The 16584-nt window shown below is 35.3% G+C and overlaps 3 protein-coding genes across 4 annotated transcripts; all 3 read left to right on the top strand.

Moving 5' to 3' along the window:
* The first annotated feature begins 3427 nt into the window (after positions 1-3427).
* On the top strand, positions 3428-4296 carry LOC142607139 (LEAF RUST 10 DISEASE-RESISTANCE LOCUS RECEPTOR-LIKE PROTEIN KINASE-like 1.1). Its single transcript, XM_075778566.1, has one exon. It carries the CDS (start codon positions 3565-3567, stop codon positions 4282-4284), a length of 720 nt encoding a protein of 239 aa, XP_075634681.1. The 5' UTR covers positions 3428-3564; the 3' UTR covers positions 4285-4296.
* A 110-nt stretch (positions 4297-4406) lies between these two features.
* Positions 4407-15725, top strand: LOC142607138 (rust resistance kinase Lr10-like). Of its 2 annotated transcripts, XM_075778564.1 has the most exons (3): positions 4407-4934; positions 12270-12305; positions 14497-15725. In XM_075778564.1, exons 2-3 carry the CDS (start codon positions 12296-12298, stop codon positions 15621-15623), a joined length of 1137 nt encoding a protein of 378 aa, XP_075634679.1. In that variant the 5' UTR covers positions 4407-4934; positions 12270-12295; the 3' UTR covers positions 15624-15725. The 2 variants fall into 2 exon arrangements, with proteins under 2 accessions (XP_075634679.1, XP_075634680.1); XM_075778565.1 differs by lacking the exon at positions 12270-12305.
* On the top strand, positions 8952-9473 carry LOC142606434 (uncharacterized). Its single transcript, XM_075777785.1, has one exon. It carries the CDS (start codon positions 8952-8954, stop codon positions 9471-9473), a length of 522 nt encoding a protein of 173 aa, XP_075633900.1.
* Positions 15726-16584: the final 859 nt, after the last annotated feature.

Below are 16584 nucleotides of genomic sequence, written 5' to 3'. Positions count from 1 at the left end.
AACTTATAGATCATATAATAAATAATATTTAATTGACATAAAATTTGATATTGTGTATTAAGAATGTAAAGAAAATGTAAGTCAACGGTTAGATTTTGAAAATATGTAATAATGTTTATTTTATTGAGTAAGGTTATAGTTTTAGGTTACAACTATTTTTGTAGTTTTTTTTTTAATTTTTTTTTTTAGCTTTATAAATCATGAAATACTTTAGTATCAAAATATTAATGTTTAAATTTGTGTATGTGCATTTACGCATGTATGTGATAGTTTATCATAACTCGAGACTAATATATTAGTAACAAAATTTGACTCTCTAAGCAAAAAATTCTAACTCTGCTCCCTGCTCATGACCTCGTGAAGCCCTAGATTAATAGTGAGATTTGACTATTCACATGTCTTTTGACGATGCGAGCCACACTAAAGGAGGAAAAGACCACGGCAGCCAAGAACACAGAAAGAAGTCTTTAGTTATGACTAACGGACCACGATAGTGGACTTTATACCTAGCACTACAAAGTAACATGGGAAAGAATCTGCACTTATCATTGGTTCACATTCAATAAATGGGAAAAGAATCTGCAAAATAAATGTACAGAAAGTGCATCCACACTTATCATTGATTCACATTCAATAAGAAAATTATTAGGTACTCCTGATTATCATAAAAATGCATTCTCACCTTTCACATAAATGGTGAGTCTCAGTATGAATTTAATTAGTGTGACCTACCATTCATGTGAGAGGAGAAAGTACTCATTTATGGTACTTCGTTAGTTCACAATAATTTTCCATTCAATATTAGTCCACACAAGACAAAAGTGCTCTGGCCAGGATCTCACAAATGATTAAAATCTTTTTCTTCTCATTTCTTGTATACCATACATAGCCATTAATCAAATTGTTTAAGGTATATTTTCCCAAAAGTAGACAAGTTGACGTAAATGATAAGTATATAAGCACATTATGCAACATTTGTTTTCTTTGATTATTCTTATGTTCCTATAAATAGATTATTAAATATTTTTTTAATTAAAAAGCTTTATTTTCTATGAACAAAACCTTTTCTTTTTTTCTTTTCTTTTTTTTTTTTTTTTTTTTTTTTTTTTTTTTTTTTTTTTTTTTGCATTAGAAGAATTACAGATATAAACCCAAAAAAGAAAGAGAGTAAACAATTGTGAATTTTATGGATAAGAATTAGAGATATTTATTGTATTTGTCATCTACGAAAAGAATATATATATATATATATATATATATATATATATATATATATATATTTCTTATATAAACTTGAATAAGTTTAGAGATATATAAAGTGAGATTAATTATTGAAATTATTTAAAATAAATTAATTTTTTTATATGTTTCATAACTTTTAAAACTATTAGTATACTTTAACCATATAATATCTAAATCATTTAACAAAAAATGTTGTTCTAAAATGTTTAAACGTTAAAAAATATTAATTGTGATCAATATGATTTAAAAGATAATTCACAGCTTACAAAATTGACTAGTTGAGAAAAAAAAATATTTTGAATTCTATAAAACTTAATTAATTTGATATTAATATTTTTTTATATATAATAAAATAACATATGTTAAATTATGTTATCGACAAACTTTATGTATTGTATGTGCATGTATCTTTGTATACCTATAGTCATCACACATTTCATAGAATTACATTCCTATTTGTCATGCTCTGACAAATAAACAATCAAAATGGAGATTGCAAGAAAAGTCACCTTCATATTTATTTACCTTGAAAAGTTAGCAAAAAAATTTTTTTTTTTTGAAAATAAGATTTCACTTGATTAAAAGCAGTACAAACAAATTCCAACAAAATAATAATTATGAGCACAATGTACAAACATAGAAATTGGTAGGTTCTCCAAAAAAAAAAAAAAAATGATATATATAAACCGCCATTGTCTAAGGACATTGCATTTACAGGGTCCCTGAGCTAACCATATTATGTAATTTTCTCAGTGGTATGTTGTCCTTTAGATTACATTTATCTGTCAATAATTAATATTGGGATCATACAACTGCAGGCATATGCGTGTTCATGGAGGGGGCTGGTCAAATTTAAGGGATGTTTGGGAGAGTAGTTTAAGTTATGTTGTTTTGGTGCTTTTGATATATGTGTGGGCAAAAAAATGTGTGAAAATATATGTAATATTATTTAAAATGTGTAGAAATGTATTTAAATTTGCTTACCAGACAGCCCGTAGTTTCTGGTTGTTAGCTCCATTTTGGTTCAGGCTACCTTTTTCATGGGAAATTAATTCGTTTATATCAAATCCACACGTCAAGACTCCATTCTTCTTCACGGTTCAAACAAGCCACAGATTTCCACAACATTCACTATTTGACTGCTCTGAGATTTTGAAGAGCACCAAAAAGCGAAAAAAAAAAAAAAAAAAAACTAATTAAGGGTCTGTTTAGATAGAACTTATTGTTGAAAATTGAAAATTAAAAACTGTAGCAAAATAATTTTTAAATATATAAATAGTACCGTGAGACATATTTTTAATAAAAAATTGATGGAAAAGTGAAGTTTCTGGGTCCTTGAATAGTATACAAACCCACAAATGTGATAAAAAGGACTAAAAAATCAACAACTCACAGATACTATTCATGAACAGTATCATGAACATTAGAATTTGTTCCTCTGATGCGTGCAGCAGCAGAAGAAAAAAAAAAAAAAAAAACAAGGGAAACGTGAAAACACAAATGCAGCCAAATTAATCCGTATCCAAACAGATATTAGGTGAATCTTTTGGGTTCCCACTGCATGGGATGATGACGGATTAGTAAACTTCTCTCAGAATTGAGAAGTTACCAAATGATACTACGTTAGTAATAAAAAATTCAATAAATAATGAGAGAGAAGTGCGCAAAATATAATTACCAATTAACACCTTTGAAAGTAGTTATGAAATGTTGATTACGTAGCACCCACATCTTTCAATCATTGAATGTTAATACGCCTAAAATAATATCATACTTTTTTCTTTGTCTTTTTTTCTTTTGTAGTCATCTGGCCATGTTTCAACAAATCGAAAGACATTGACAATTAATAAAACTGAAAAAAGGAGAAAATACAGCGAATCTTTCGAGTTTCCACAACATATATATATATATATATATATATATATATATATATATATATATATATATATATATTATGCGTGAGGAAACTTCCCTCAGAATCAATGATGTCTTTGGCCGTGGTAAATGGTATGGACTACATATGAAGGGATTTCATGTCATATCATATCCCATGCAATACGTAGACCATGTTTCAACAACCCGAGAATTGATAAACTAATAAAAAAAAGGAGTCTGAAACTTTCGTTGGCTTTAGACCATGTTTCCGATGAATACCCCTGTTTTTCACAAGTCTTCTTTATCCAATTTTCACGTCCACTAATGTGTTAAGAAGAGATGAGAGAACCCACATATTATATATTAAAAGAGAAAAATACAGAGTAGTGAAGCAAGAACACAAGAAATTATTATACAAACACTTTGTTTTAGTTTTTTTTTATTGGGATGGCTTGTGTCTCTCTGTTTGTTTTCTTTCTTCTCTCACACCTCTTTCTGCTTCACTCAGCTGAAGGAGTAAACAAAACACTCGAAATTTGTTCACCCTTTCAATGTGGAAAATTCGGTATCATTGGCTTTCCATTCACCAACATCTCTCAACCATTTTCCTTTTTATTGCCAATAAAATGTGACAAAAAACCTCCAACGATCCAACTGGGGTTGAGTAGAGGACTATATGAAGTTATAAATATCTCTTACAATCACACTAACACCAAACAATCTACACGTATCAAGGACCTTTTACTTTCTAATGACTTGAGTAACCAAAAATGTGAATCCTTGACCAATTTTACTATTCCCAACTCTCCATTTATCTCTTTCAAACTCACCACACCCAGTCTAACCCTGTTTAAATGCAACCGCACTCTTGGTATTACTCCCCCTACAAATTTTACAAATACAAGCTGCGGAGACTATAATCTCTACTATAGCCATTTCAACGATAACTCTCCGAGCTTTCATTCTGAATGTTCAATTATTCAGCTCCCAAAAAAAGAGCGTTCAGATAATGATACACTGTTTTCACTCTTAAGTGCTGAGTTCGACCTTGAAGTGCATGTATCTGATGCTTGTAGCAGATGTTATGGTGGAGCAGGTCTATGTGTACTTGACAAGAATGGAAAATTCCAGTGTGCCATTGCAGAGAAAGGTATAGTCATCGAATAACTCCAGTAATTTTGGGCCTACACACATATATTGAAAATGCATGTAGAGTTCTTTACATATAAATTTATTTACATTCTTATGTTATGGTAAATCCTAATACAACTGCTGCAAGTATTTCTGTTTCATGCCATGATGCATCCTAAGGGGCACCACACACTCTAGCATCAAACTAAAAAACCCTTCTTCGTCTTTTTAACTCTTCTCAATTTTCTCTCTCTAGTCTCTGAAGCTGCTCTCTTCTCTTTCTTCTTGACTCACTTCTTCTCTCTGAGTCTTTCTCATGCTTCAATCCAAGAAACAAAAACAACACCACCACCACCGCAACCACCAGATTTGTAACCCTCCACAACCAGATCCGTCTCACTCCCTCTCTCTGCTATCTCGGATTCTCTTTCTCTCTATGCCTTTATTTCTACTTTTCCTTCCTCTGTTTTTGGTTGTATCGAGGTTGTTTTGGCGACTGGGTTCAATTTGGGATGTGAAAAAGCTTTGACAATTTGGTTTGGGTTTGAAATTTGGGGCATTTGAGTGGATGTGTTTGTAGATCTGGGAAAAAAAGAGAGTATAAAACCAAGTTGAAAATGTTGCTAATGGAAAGGAAGAGGGATCTGGTGGCTATGGATTTCGAAAGGCGGTGGCGGCCGATTGAGGTTGGTTCTCGACAACTCTCTTCGTCGGCATTGTTTTGTGTTCTTTCATTTCTCAGTTTTTTTTTTTTGGGTTTTGGTGATTTGTATAGATAGGTTGTCTTAACATTTTCCGATGATATCTATTTTGTTAGGGGTATAAGCCCAAACAATCATAAATCATCAGCCCACAAGATTTTTCAAAAAATTGATACCCGCAGTCCACAGATCAGCCCATTTTATCATGAGATATTGATCAAAAAAAAAAAAAAAAACTAAAGAAAAGAGAAAGAGACCACTAATATAGTTGTATAAATTAGAAAAATAGGATCCAAGAGTCGAACGAGAAAATTGAGAGAGAGAGAGAGAGAGAGAGGCGGGTAGCTGCAACGCCGACGAACTACAAACCAATATCGCGCCGCCACCATCAAAAAATAGTATTTCTCTCACTTCAAAGCCTATTTCTAATTTTCTGTTTGTGAATTGTTGAGTCTCTGTATTGTTGTCGGTGACTAACGTATATGCGTGTTTTGCTGAGCTGAGATGTGAGAAGCAAGATGTGGCAGTAGTTAGCAGTAAGGTAAAGTATGTGTGGGGGCAACAGGTGAGTGATAGTGTTAGTGTAGACCATGTGCTTGAATAATTTATACAGTGTTTTCTAACTATTTCTAAAAATAAACTATTCTAACTATTTTTGAGACAGAGACAAAGAACCAATAAAATAAAAATGTAACACAAATATAACAAAATAAAATTTTCACATTTGCCAACATTGCTAACTCATAATGCTATAACTAATTGATTGAAAACTAATAAATCTATAATTTGGGAAGTATGAAATTTATAATTAACACATCATGCATATCAGCTACATAATTGTATTTGTCTTTACATAGTGACAACAATTAGTCTTTTGCAAAATAATAAACGTAATTCCTATTTGATTTGTGTCATTGTATGTGTTGGTAGATAATTACATTATAATGTATTAAGAAATAATGATTTTTTTTTTTTTTTTGTATTTTTGTTTATAATTTGTTAATACTAAATGGATGCTTATTTGGAACTTTATGATTTTTTTTTTTTTGGGCTTATACTTGCACCCTCCAAACTAGAAATCCTAGTTCCGTTCCTACCCGCACCATACATGATGCATCCTAAGGGGCACCACACACACAAGCATTGCACGCCCATACGGGCTGGTTTGGATTGGGTTTGGCATGTGCTGGACATTGATTAATGATGATGAAGACATACTCAAGTGTTTTATAGCATTTAACATCACGTCATGTGGGCCTGTTTTTAGAATGGTTATAGTGAGTCAGATTGTGGCTTGCCCAACAATTCCCTCTCATAATTATGCTTCCACAACTCGAGCTCATGTCATTGGCTTCGATATCACTTGTTGAACCATGAGTTATGTCACTTTATTTGAAAACCAATTGGTAATGAGGAAAACAAACTCGAATTTTTTATAACATTCAACATTGGATTTCCTAATATATTCAAATTAACTCTTTTTAGATTAATACAAAAAGTAAAAAAAGAATGAACTTTCTTGATATAAAATCAATATCAAATAATTGTAGACAGATCTTCCTTGTTCTTTTTTAAATACTATTGGGTGGGGGATATTCCGAAACTTACAAGTGCTACGGTGGGGGATATTTCGGTGGGCAAGCCTAATGGTGGTGGGAGGAAGGGATAGGAGGGAGCAGTGCATTAATGTGAATACAAAATTAGGTGAGCAAATTCTGGCAAAAAATAGGAAACGTATCCCAATAATATTCAATTTTAATTCAAAATCAGATGAAAATGGGAAGAGGAGTGATATAAGGAGATCATGCTGGATAAGGAGTGGTTTAATTGTGGAAGTTGATGTGAAAGGAAGGAGACGGGTTTCCTGGGATAGCAATAAAGGGGGAGTAAAAAATTTTAAATGGGTAACACGAGCTCAAATAAAGGATGTGGTGGGCCTAGACACCAATTGTGACCAATAGGTGGGCTTTCCTAACTTAGAGTTCACAGACCCATTTAGGATGGAAGTGGGTGAGAGCTCCTCGTTAGCTGACTCGAGCCCACCAAAGCCAGAAGCCCACATGTCGGCAATGGCGGTGATGTACACTGCCCTTCATGGAGCTTCGTTGAGTCAGAATTAGGAATTAGGTCAACTTGGTGAGCTTCCGAGGGTGGTCGATGTCATAGCAGATGGTGGATTTCAAGTTGAGAAATCACCGGTGTCGGTGATTCAGGTGCGAAATCATCGATGATGCCAATGGTTGTTGATGCCTGGGAAATCGTGGTTGGTCAAATCGAGATGATGGGTAGTCTCGTGAAGCCCTCGGTGGTAGCTAAGTGTACTGTTTTCGATGGATTTAGTGTCGAGGAGTCATCGACGATATTGGACAAACCCGATGCAGATTTAGCCCACTCCATAAGGACGATGCTGAACCCTGATGGTGATGATGAGAAGTCTACTCCTCAATTTGAGATAGTGGGTTGCCTTGTGAAGTCATCGATGGAGAAGGTGGGTATCGGTTTGGGGCCAAAACAGTCAGAAGTCCATTGCATTTATAACTTAAGCCCGATGACCACAAGCCCAAGTAACTCAGAGGTTGGCGAATGCTTCAATACTTATTCTGGCCCATTCTTTTCTACATCTACTCCCGATGGGCCTGGAGAGAAGCCCACGGTATTTCCAAATTGTTTAGTGATGTCGGTAGAGATGTTGAGGAGTGATTTTGAAAGGAGCTTCTCGGTCTCTCAGTTGCAAGTGGCTTTGCAGGTAGGGGCTCTCCAGACCGATGCAGATGGAGGTTTGGTTACTCATCCATGGAGTGCTTCACCGGTTGGAGTGTCGGGTTGCACTGAGCATATTGGTTTTCAGGTTTAATTCTGACCAGAAAAGTATTTTGGGCTCAAATATGGTGTTGGGTGGGTTGGTTTCTAAAGATACGAGGTCGGTCACTCTCGAATTTGTGCCAAGATTAATTGGACCATCTTTTCCCAAGCATTTTTTGGAGTTTCTGCGTGCTGGGTTAGTGGGTTTTGGAGCATTAGGTCAGGAGGTAAACTTCTTTTCTAGTAAGGAATTCTTGAGCTTTTCTAGGGAGGTCATGCTTGTGGAGGATGTAGGTGATTTTTTTGTGGGTTTTGGTGAAACAGAATTGATAGATTGTTTACCTCTGAGGATTATTGCTCCAAGTGCATCGACAACTTGGGCAGAGTTGGAGGAGGTCACTGAGGTATTGAGTATTAAGGCTAAGTTGGATATTTTTGGGTGGGTGAAATACAGAATTCCTAATTTCAGTAAATTGGTTGGGTTGTCAATGACTTGGCATGAGAAGTTGTGCATTGCTCTCTTACAAAGGTTAGAAACTGAGATGGAGGCAGCCAATGTGCTACATCGAAAAGTAACAGGTGGCCAAAAAGTGGCTAAGTCCAAAAACAAGGGAAGTAGAGAGCTGCGAAACTTGATCTCTTCAGTGAATTATGATGGGAGATAGAGAATTGGTTTTGTGCTAGTGTCAGTAGGTGGGGATATTTTTGCGGTAATGAAGATAAAATTGATTTCGTGGAATGTTAAGAGGTTTAAATGATCCTTGGAAATGACTTGTGGTGAAGAATTTGTTACGGGAGTGGAAGTGTGATGTTGTCTGTTTACAAAAGACGAAAATTGCTAGCATGAATAAAGAGCTGGTTTGTAGTTTGTGGAGTTGTCCATATGTGGATTGGGCTGTTTTGGAGGCTGATTGGACTGCTGGTGGTATTTTGATTATGTGGAATAAAAGGGTTTTGGGTAAGGTGGAGGTTATGGTTGGTACATTCTCAGTTTCGGTAAAGTGGCAAAGGATGGAGGACGGTTTTATATGGGCATGTTCAGGAGTTTATGGCCTAAATGAGAATAACGAGAGGGGTCACATGTGGGATGTGTTGGTGGGTACTTAGCAGTATTGGAGGATACCGTGGTGCTGCTTTGGGGATTTTAATAATGTTCGCTTTCCTAGTGAGCGTAGGGGGGAGACTCATTTGACCCTAGCTATGGAAAAATTCTCTGAATTTATTGAGGATCTTACCTTGATTGATTTGCCTTTGGAAGGAGGTAGCTATACATGGTCAAGTGGTACTGATCGACCAGCGATGTCTAGGATTGATAGAGCTTTGGTCACTCTAGATTGGGAGGATCACTTCCTAGATGTTATTCAAAGGATTTTACCTTGTCCTATCTCAGATCACAGTCCAATTCTTTTGGAGGCAGGGGGAATGGCAAGGGGGAAAAGTCCGTTCAGATTTGAAAGTATGTGGTTGAAGACAGAGGGGTTTGTGGATAAAGTTCAATCCTGGTGGAATTGGCATTCTTTTGTAGGTACACCTAGTTTCGTGCTTGCCAAAAATTTAAAAGCTTTGAAAGAGGACATTGTACAATGGAATCATCGAGAGTTTGGTAATGTAGAGCGTCAAAAGAAACAATTACTAGAGGAGTTGAAAAAATTAGACGCGAAGGACAGGGATTTAGGTCTCACTGATGGAGAGAAATGTCATAGGGTAGATTTAAGGTCCTAGGTGGAGCATCTTTTTTCCTTGGAAGAAATTTTCTGGAGACAAAAATCTAGGATGTTATGTATCAAGGAAAGGGAGAATAACACCAAGTTCTTCCACAAAATGGCTAACTCCCATAGAAGGTATAATCATCTCGAAACCTTGGAGGTGGATGGGGTGGTTTTTGAGGAGAAATTTGACTTAAATAATCAGGTAGTCCAATTTTATAAAAATTTGTACAAGGAGTCTGAGGAGTGGAGGCCTTTTGTGAAGGGTTTGGAGTTTGATTGTATTGGGGATATGGAGAGAGTTTGGCTTGAACGGAAGTTTGAGAGAGAGGAGATACTTCAAGTCGTAAGTAACTTGGAGGGGGACAAAGCTCCAGGTCTGGATGGGTTTACTATGGCGTTTTATCATCATTGTTGGAGAGTAGTAGAGAAAGACGTCTTAGCGGTCTTTGAAGAGTTTTTTCAACATTGTAAGTTTGAAAAATCCCTTAATGCTACCTTCATTGCTGTAATTCCTAAAAAGAATGATGCCTCTAATATTAGAGATTTCAGGCCTATTAGCTGGGTAGGGAGTGTGTATAAAATCTTGGCTAAGGTTTCGGCAAATCGTTTGAGAGTAGTTTTAGATCAGTTGATCTCTGAGACTCAGAATAGCTTTGTGAGTGGGAGACAAATCCTTGACTTGGTTCTTACGAATGAGTGTCATTTGTAAACTTGATATTGATAAGGCCTACGATCATGTGAATTGGGAGGCTTTGCTTGATTTGTTGAATAGAATGGGTTTTGGAGTGAAGTGGTGTAAGTGGATTCATACTTGTATATCTACAGTTTAGTTCTTTGTTTTGATTAATGGGTCTCTAGCTGATTTTTTTGGTAGTTTAAGGGGTTTAAGATAAGGGGATTCGTTATCTCCTATGCTGTTTTTGATTTTGATGGAGGTGTTTAGTAGGATGTTGAGAAGAGCAGAGGGAGCTGGCTTGATCCGTGGTTTTAAAGTTGAGGGTAGGAGGGGTGGTGGGGAAAGTATTTCACATCTATTGTTTGCAGACAATACTATCCTATTTTGTGATGTAGATGTAGAGCAAATTCTTCATATTCAGTTGTTGTCACTCAGTTTTCAGGCGGTAACAGGATTGAAGGTCAATGTGCACAAGAGTGAAATGGTCCAATAGGGGAGGTTGATGATGTGCATGCCCTGGCTGAAAGTTTGGGCTGTAGAGTTGGAACTTTGTCTATGTCTTATCTTGGCATGCTGTTGGGGGCTTCACATAACTCCCCTTCAATTTGGAATCCCATTTTGGAAAAAATTGAGCAAAAATTAGTCAAGTGGAAGAAGTTGTATTTGTCTAAAGAGGGTTAATTGATGTTACTCAAGAGTACGTTATCTAGTCTTCCTACCTATTTTCTATCTCTATTCAGCATTCCTACTTATGTGGCTAATAAAATTGAAAGGTTGCAAAGGGATTTTCTATGGGGTGATAGCAAGACTCATCTGGTAGGATGGGACAAAGTTTGTGTGCCTATAGCTAACAGTGGCTTGGAGATAAGAAAACTTACTACTTTTAATAAGGCCTTATTGGGGAAATGGTTGTGGCGATTTAGGAAGGAAGAGGATCGGTTATGGAGAAGGGTGGTGTTTCAAAATATGGGAAAGAATGGGGGGGATGAACCTCAAAGCTAGGTAGGGGAGTTCATGGGTGTGGTCTGTGGAGAGGTATTCGTATGGGATGGGAAGATTTTAGCAAAAATTTCCAGTTTGTTGTTGGGTTGGGGAATAGAGTGAGATTTTGGCAGGATGGGTGGTATAGGGATCAACTTTTCCAATTGGCTTTCCCAAGGCTGTATGGTATTGCCATTGATAAGGAGGCATCTGTAGAAGCTTCTTTGTCAAGGTAGGGGGCGGAGGACAGAAGAATTTTGGATGTTCATTTTAGTCTTGAACTTAATGATTGGGAGATGGATGAAGGGCTGCATTTTCTTTGTATATTGGGAGCTAATACTCCTCCACTGGATGTTGGAGACTGGATGAGATGGAAGTTGAAACCTAATGGGGAGTTTGACATCCGGTTGTATTATAACCAATTACGGGATTCTCCCTCAATTGTCTTTCCTTGGAAAGGTATATGGAGAATAAAGGCACCTAGACGAGTTTCTTTTTTTATTTGGTGTGTAGCTTGGAATAAGATCCTAACATGTGATAACTTGAGATTGAGGAGATTGAATTTTGTAGACTGGTGCATTATGTGTCGACATTGTGGAGAGACGGTAGACCACTTACTTCTTCATTGTGTGATAGCTTATCAGTTGTCGAGCTTTGCGTTAATAACCTTTGGTTTGTCTTGGGTTATACTTAGATCGATCCCAGATTTGCTTTTTGGCTGGTGGAATTGGTTGGGGAAGCATTTGTCTCAGATTTGGAACTTAGTTTCGTTGTGCATCCTATGGTGTATTTGGAAAGAACGAAATCGGTGGACTTTTGAGGATTTGGATAGTTCCGGTGATCAGATGCTTGCTTCTTTTAGTAAGACTATTTTTGATTGGTCTTAGGCATAAGGACTCACGACTAGTGATTTTCTCCATTCTTTTCTTAGTTCTCTTTTGTCTTTTGTAATTAATATGTTGACTGGTTTTCTTTTGTGTTTTCTCTCTATTTTTTTCTTCTTGTATTTTTTGGGTTTGCTCTATGTTTTTCATGCATAGAGTAGTCGTTTGAATATATAACATTCTTACTTATCAAAAAAAAAAGTTGTTACATTAACTTTTATTATTATTATTATTATTCAACTAACAGTGATGTTCTTTGGTGCTTTAGATACAAGGCTTCAGAAATTGAAAGCGATGGTGATAGGTAACATACTTCTTTAATCAAATTGTTTTGTTGATACTAATATACACATATCTGCTTAGATAGCCTATCCTATATAGAACTCAAATGATTCTGTATGGAAGTGATCTAATTTGTCTTCAATACATAAAATGTGACCCCTTTTTTACCCCTTTACATAGTGTGTCTAATAGTAATTATTGTATATTTACGCAATGATAGAAGGTTCCACTATCAGTTTTTTATGGTTCAATACAATGTACTTGTGTCAGTTATATGGATGGAATCCATTAGTACAATAGCTAAAATTTTCATAGTTCACGATTTTTCGCCAAGGCTCCCTATCCCTTGTCAATCAAAACCTAACTCCTTTATTATGCATAAGGTACTAGATGCCAAATCATCCTTAGCATTTGCTTCTTCATTGTTAGAGCATTCTCTCAAAGATTGTAAAAAAATTAGCATTTAGCATCTCAAAAAGTTACTTTATTCATTTTAACATCTCACTTTGCAATACATCCAACATCAAAGGTTCTATTATTTTATCACTTCATTTAAATATTCTTTTTTTCATTCTTTCTTTATGTTTTCTTTATTCTTTCTTTATATTTTCAAATAACTACCATTAACTACCATGTTTTTTGTACCCAGGAACAAACCTCAAAATAAAGCCTCTACATATGCATGTCACTCAAAAATTTTCATTTGCCAAGTTTGCATTACTACATGGATCACATACACAAGATGTTACCATTACATTTTTCTCTGAATAGAAATCACATAGCTTTCTATTCTGATACCAAGTGACAATAGAATATTAATAGTAGCATAAAACAAAATTCAAACAGTTTAGATAACTAGTTTAAGTAGAAGTTGGGGGTTACCTGCCTAGCTAAAACACTATCAAAACACCCACATACCTAATTAAAAAAAAAACACACACACACACACACACACACACACACAATTGAACCAAACTACTGCTTTCACAACCAAATCGATGGATACCCATTATACCACCAACCTAAAAGAACACAAATTTAACCCCAACCATCAACAACAAAACAATTAAAAATTCACATAATCAGAACCCCAAAACAAAGTTCCTTTTCTTTTGGTAATGGTTACCTCCTTAAGCTACCTTAACTAAAAGGCTATCAAACACCCATAACCCTAATTCAAACACTACACACAAAATTAAACCAACCCACCACTTCTACGACCAAATCAACAAATACCCATTACACCAAAAAGCCAAAAAGAACACAAATTTAAACTCAACCAACCATCAAAATTACACAATCAGAAACCCAAAATAGAGTTATTTTTACCTGCTTAAGCTGGCCACGACACTTAGACAAGAGAACAATTTGATAATTGAGAGTCTTCCATGCTCGAGCTTCGAAGCAGAGCTGAAGAATGTCAATGACGACCTTCTTTGTTCCGGCGACCTCGCTGGAAAGCCTCATTTGCTTCTCCACATTCAGCAATTGCTTTATCGATGACTATAGATTCCCTCCTCCTCCTTCCTGAAAAATAAATTTATCCAGGTACAAAATCAATCAAAACCCAACAAAAGATTGAAAATTTAGCTTCAATTTGAAACTTTTGGATCTGTTTACCATTGTAATCGTTCTATGTAAGATCCATACCCTAGCAATGAGAGAGAGAGTGAGGGGAAAGTGTGATGTGAGAGAAAGTAAAATAAAATTGATAATAAAGAGCAGCTTGGGTTGAGGGAGAATGAAGAAAAAAAAAGGAAAGGAGGCAGAGGCTTAGGCGTGGGAGAAAGAGAGAACCAGGGGAAAAAAAAAGGGAAAAAAAAGGGAAATAGGCACGAAAAGGGAAGCGTGTGAGAGGGAAAGTAAAACGTGTTTTATTAAACAAATCATTTTTTCTTTTACAATCTTGCTACAGTGGGCTGCTAGAGATAGCAATCCACTGTAGCTAGATTGCAAAATTAATAGGATTTAAGATCATTGATGGAGTATGTTTTTTATAAAATTGATGTTAAAATTTAGCATTTATAGCATTTAGCATTCTTAACGAGAATGCTCATAGTCATTTGTCACCACAAAGAAAATGCATTTTTATTGAGGGGCTTAAGACATTGTAAAATGCAATTTTATTGAGGCTCGAGACATTATCAGTAAGTAGTTTTGAGTTACTATCATGTCACCACTTAACTTCATAATCTCTATTTTTTTTATTCCAGTTACAATCATATTATCTACTGGAATTGGAGCATTGATGGTTATAGTCTGCTGTCTTTGGAGAAAGTTCTCTTCAATTAAAATCATTAATTTTTGGAAGAAGAAAACTTTTACTCATAAAAGTGTCGAGGCCTTTCTAAGGAATCATGAACCTCATGTTATTAGAAGATACAAATATTCAGATATAAAGTCAATGACCAAGTCTTTTAAAAATAAATTAGGCCAAGGGGGCTATGGTTGTGTCTATAAAGGGCAATTACAAGATGGTTGTTTTGTGGCAGTGAAGGTTTTGAAAGAATCAAAAGGTAATGGAGAGGAATTCATTAACGAGGTTGCAAGTATTAGTAGGACTTCCCATGTTAACATTGTCACTCTTAAGGGCTTTTGCTCTGAGGGATCTAAAAGAGCTCTTATCTATGAGCTTATGCCTAATGGATCTCTTGAGAAGTTCATATATAAAGGAAATCCTTCAAATTCTAATCATCAATTGGGTTGGGAAACATTATACAAGATTTCAATCGGCATTGCACGAGGCTTAGAGTACTTGCATAGAGGTTGCAACACACAAATTTTGCATTTTGATATAAAGCCTCACAACATTCTATTGGATGAGAACTTTTTCCCAAAGATTTCTGATTTTGGCCTCGCAAAAATATGTCCTAGAGAAAAGAGTATTATATCAATGGTGGGTGCAAGAGGGACTACAGGATATATAGCTCCTGAAGTATTTTGTAGGAATTTTGGAGGGATTTCTCACAAGTCAGATGTCTATAGCTATGGAATGATGGTTTTAGAAATGGTGGGAGGCCGAAAGAATGTTGATGTTAGTGTTGATTTTACAAGTGAAATATATTTTCCACATTGGATTTACAAGCATCTTGAACTAAATGAAGAGTTAGGACTGCTAGGAATTTTAAAGGAAGGAGATGAAGAAAGTGTAAGAAAGATGATAATAGTGAGTTTGTGGTGCATACAAACTAACCCCTCAAACCGACCATCAATGAGTAGAGTGGTGGAAATGTTGGAAGGGAGTCTCAACTCCTTGCAAATCCCCCCTAAACCTTTCTTGTTTTCTCCACCAAGAAGATCACCAATGGAGTCTTCAACTGTAATGGTGTCAATACAATAGGACTCTTTGTCCTAGATAAAATACATCTCTTCTTTAAGGGAAACATTGAACTGTATTTTGTTTTAGATTTGTCAATGAACATCTTTTCATTATTGCTTAAAATATTTGATGAAACCTTTATGGCATTCGCAATGAAATTAGCAATGCTGACAGTCCGGTACTAATTGAGAACTATGGTATACTTGACAATACAATGAACACAAATAGTATGTATCATAGGCTAAATATGAAGTTTTAGATTGGAGGATACTTTTTATATCTTTTTTATTTTTCCTGTTCATTGTAGAAAGTTGTGGACCTAATTTCTCTTGAGCATTATCTATTTCAAATTTTTATTCCTCGAATTGCATAAAATGTGGAAAGTTGTGGACCTTATCATAAAATATTTAATCAAGAATGCACTTAGTTAAATTCCTTAATAGAATGGATCGGTAATATCGATCATTATAACTAAAATTTTAACAAATATCCAACTTTATTAGTCAGAATACAGCATTGGTAGTGGATGCAATGTCAACATATATAAAGCTTAGTTGAATATATAAAAAAGAAATGGCAAATTTCGTTTTCAGTTGAGATCTTGTAGTAACAATATTGCTCCATAATGCTTGAACCTTGATAGTTGATTCCCTATAAGAACCATGTATTTTCTCTATTGGATTATCAAAAGTTATAGCACTTATACGTTTACTTCCAAATCTAGACTTGCTTCATCCAATCCATTCTCAGGATCATGATTGGTGTTTGGTTTCTTTTGTGTTTGCATATTCTATGCCAAAGTTTTTTTGTAATTAAACATTTGATTATTTTGTAATTTGTGGATTGATTTGTGATTGGATTGGGATTTCAAGAGCTGAAATTGAAGTTGGACAAAATGGAATTTCGATCAAGCAAATATGATTTGCTGTTCGACAAAAAAGGCACGTGAGAGAATTTTAAAATAAGTTGAGGCAATAATTTT

Source organism: Castanea sativa, chromosome 8, assembly GCF_040712315.1.
Source record: "Castanea sativa cultivar Marrone di Chiusa Pesio chromosome 8, ASM4071231v1".
NCBI classification, from domain to species: domain Eukaryota; kingdom Viridiplantae; phylum Streptophyta; class Magnoliopsida; order Fagales; family Fagaceae; genus Castanea; species Castanea sativa.
This window is presented reverse-complemented; position numbering and strand designations above follow the sequence as displayed.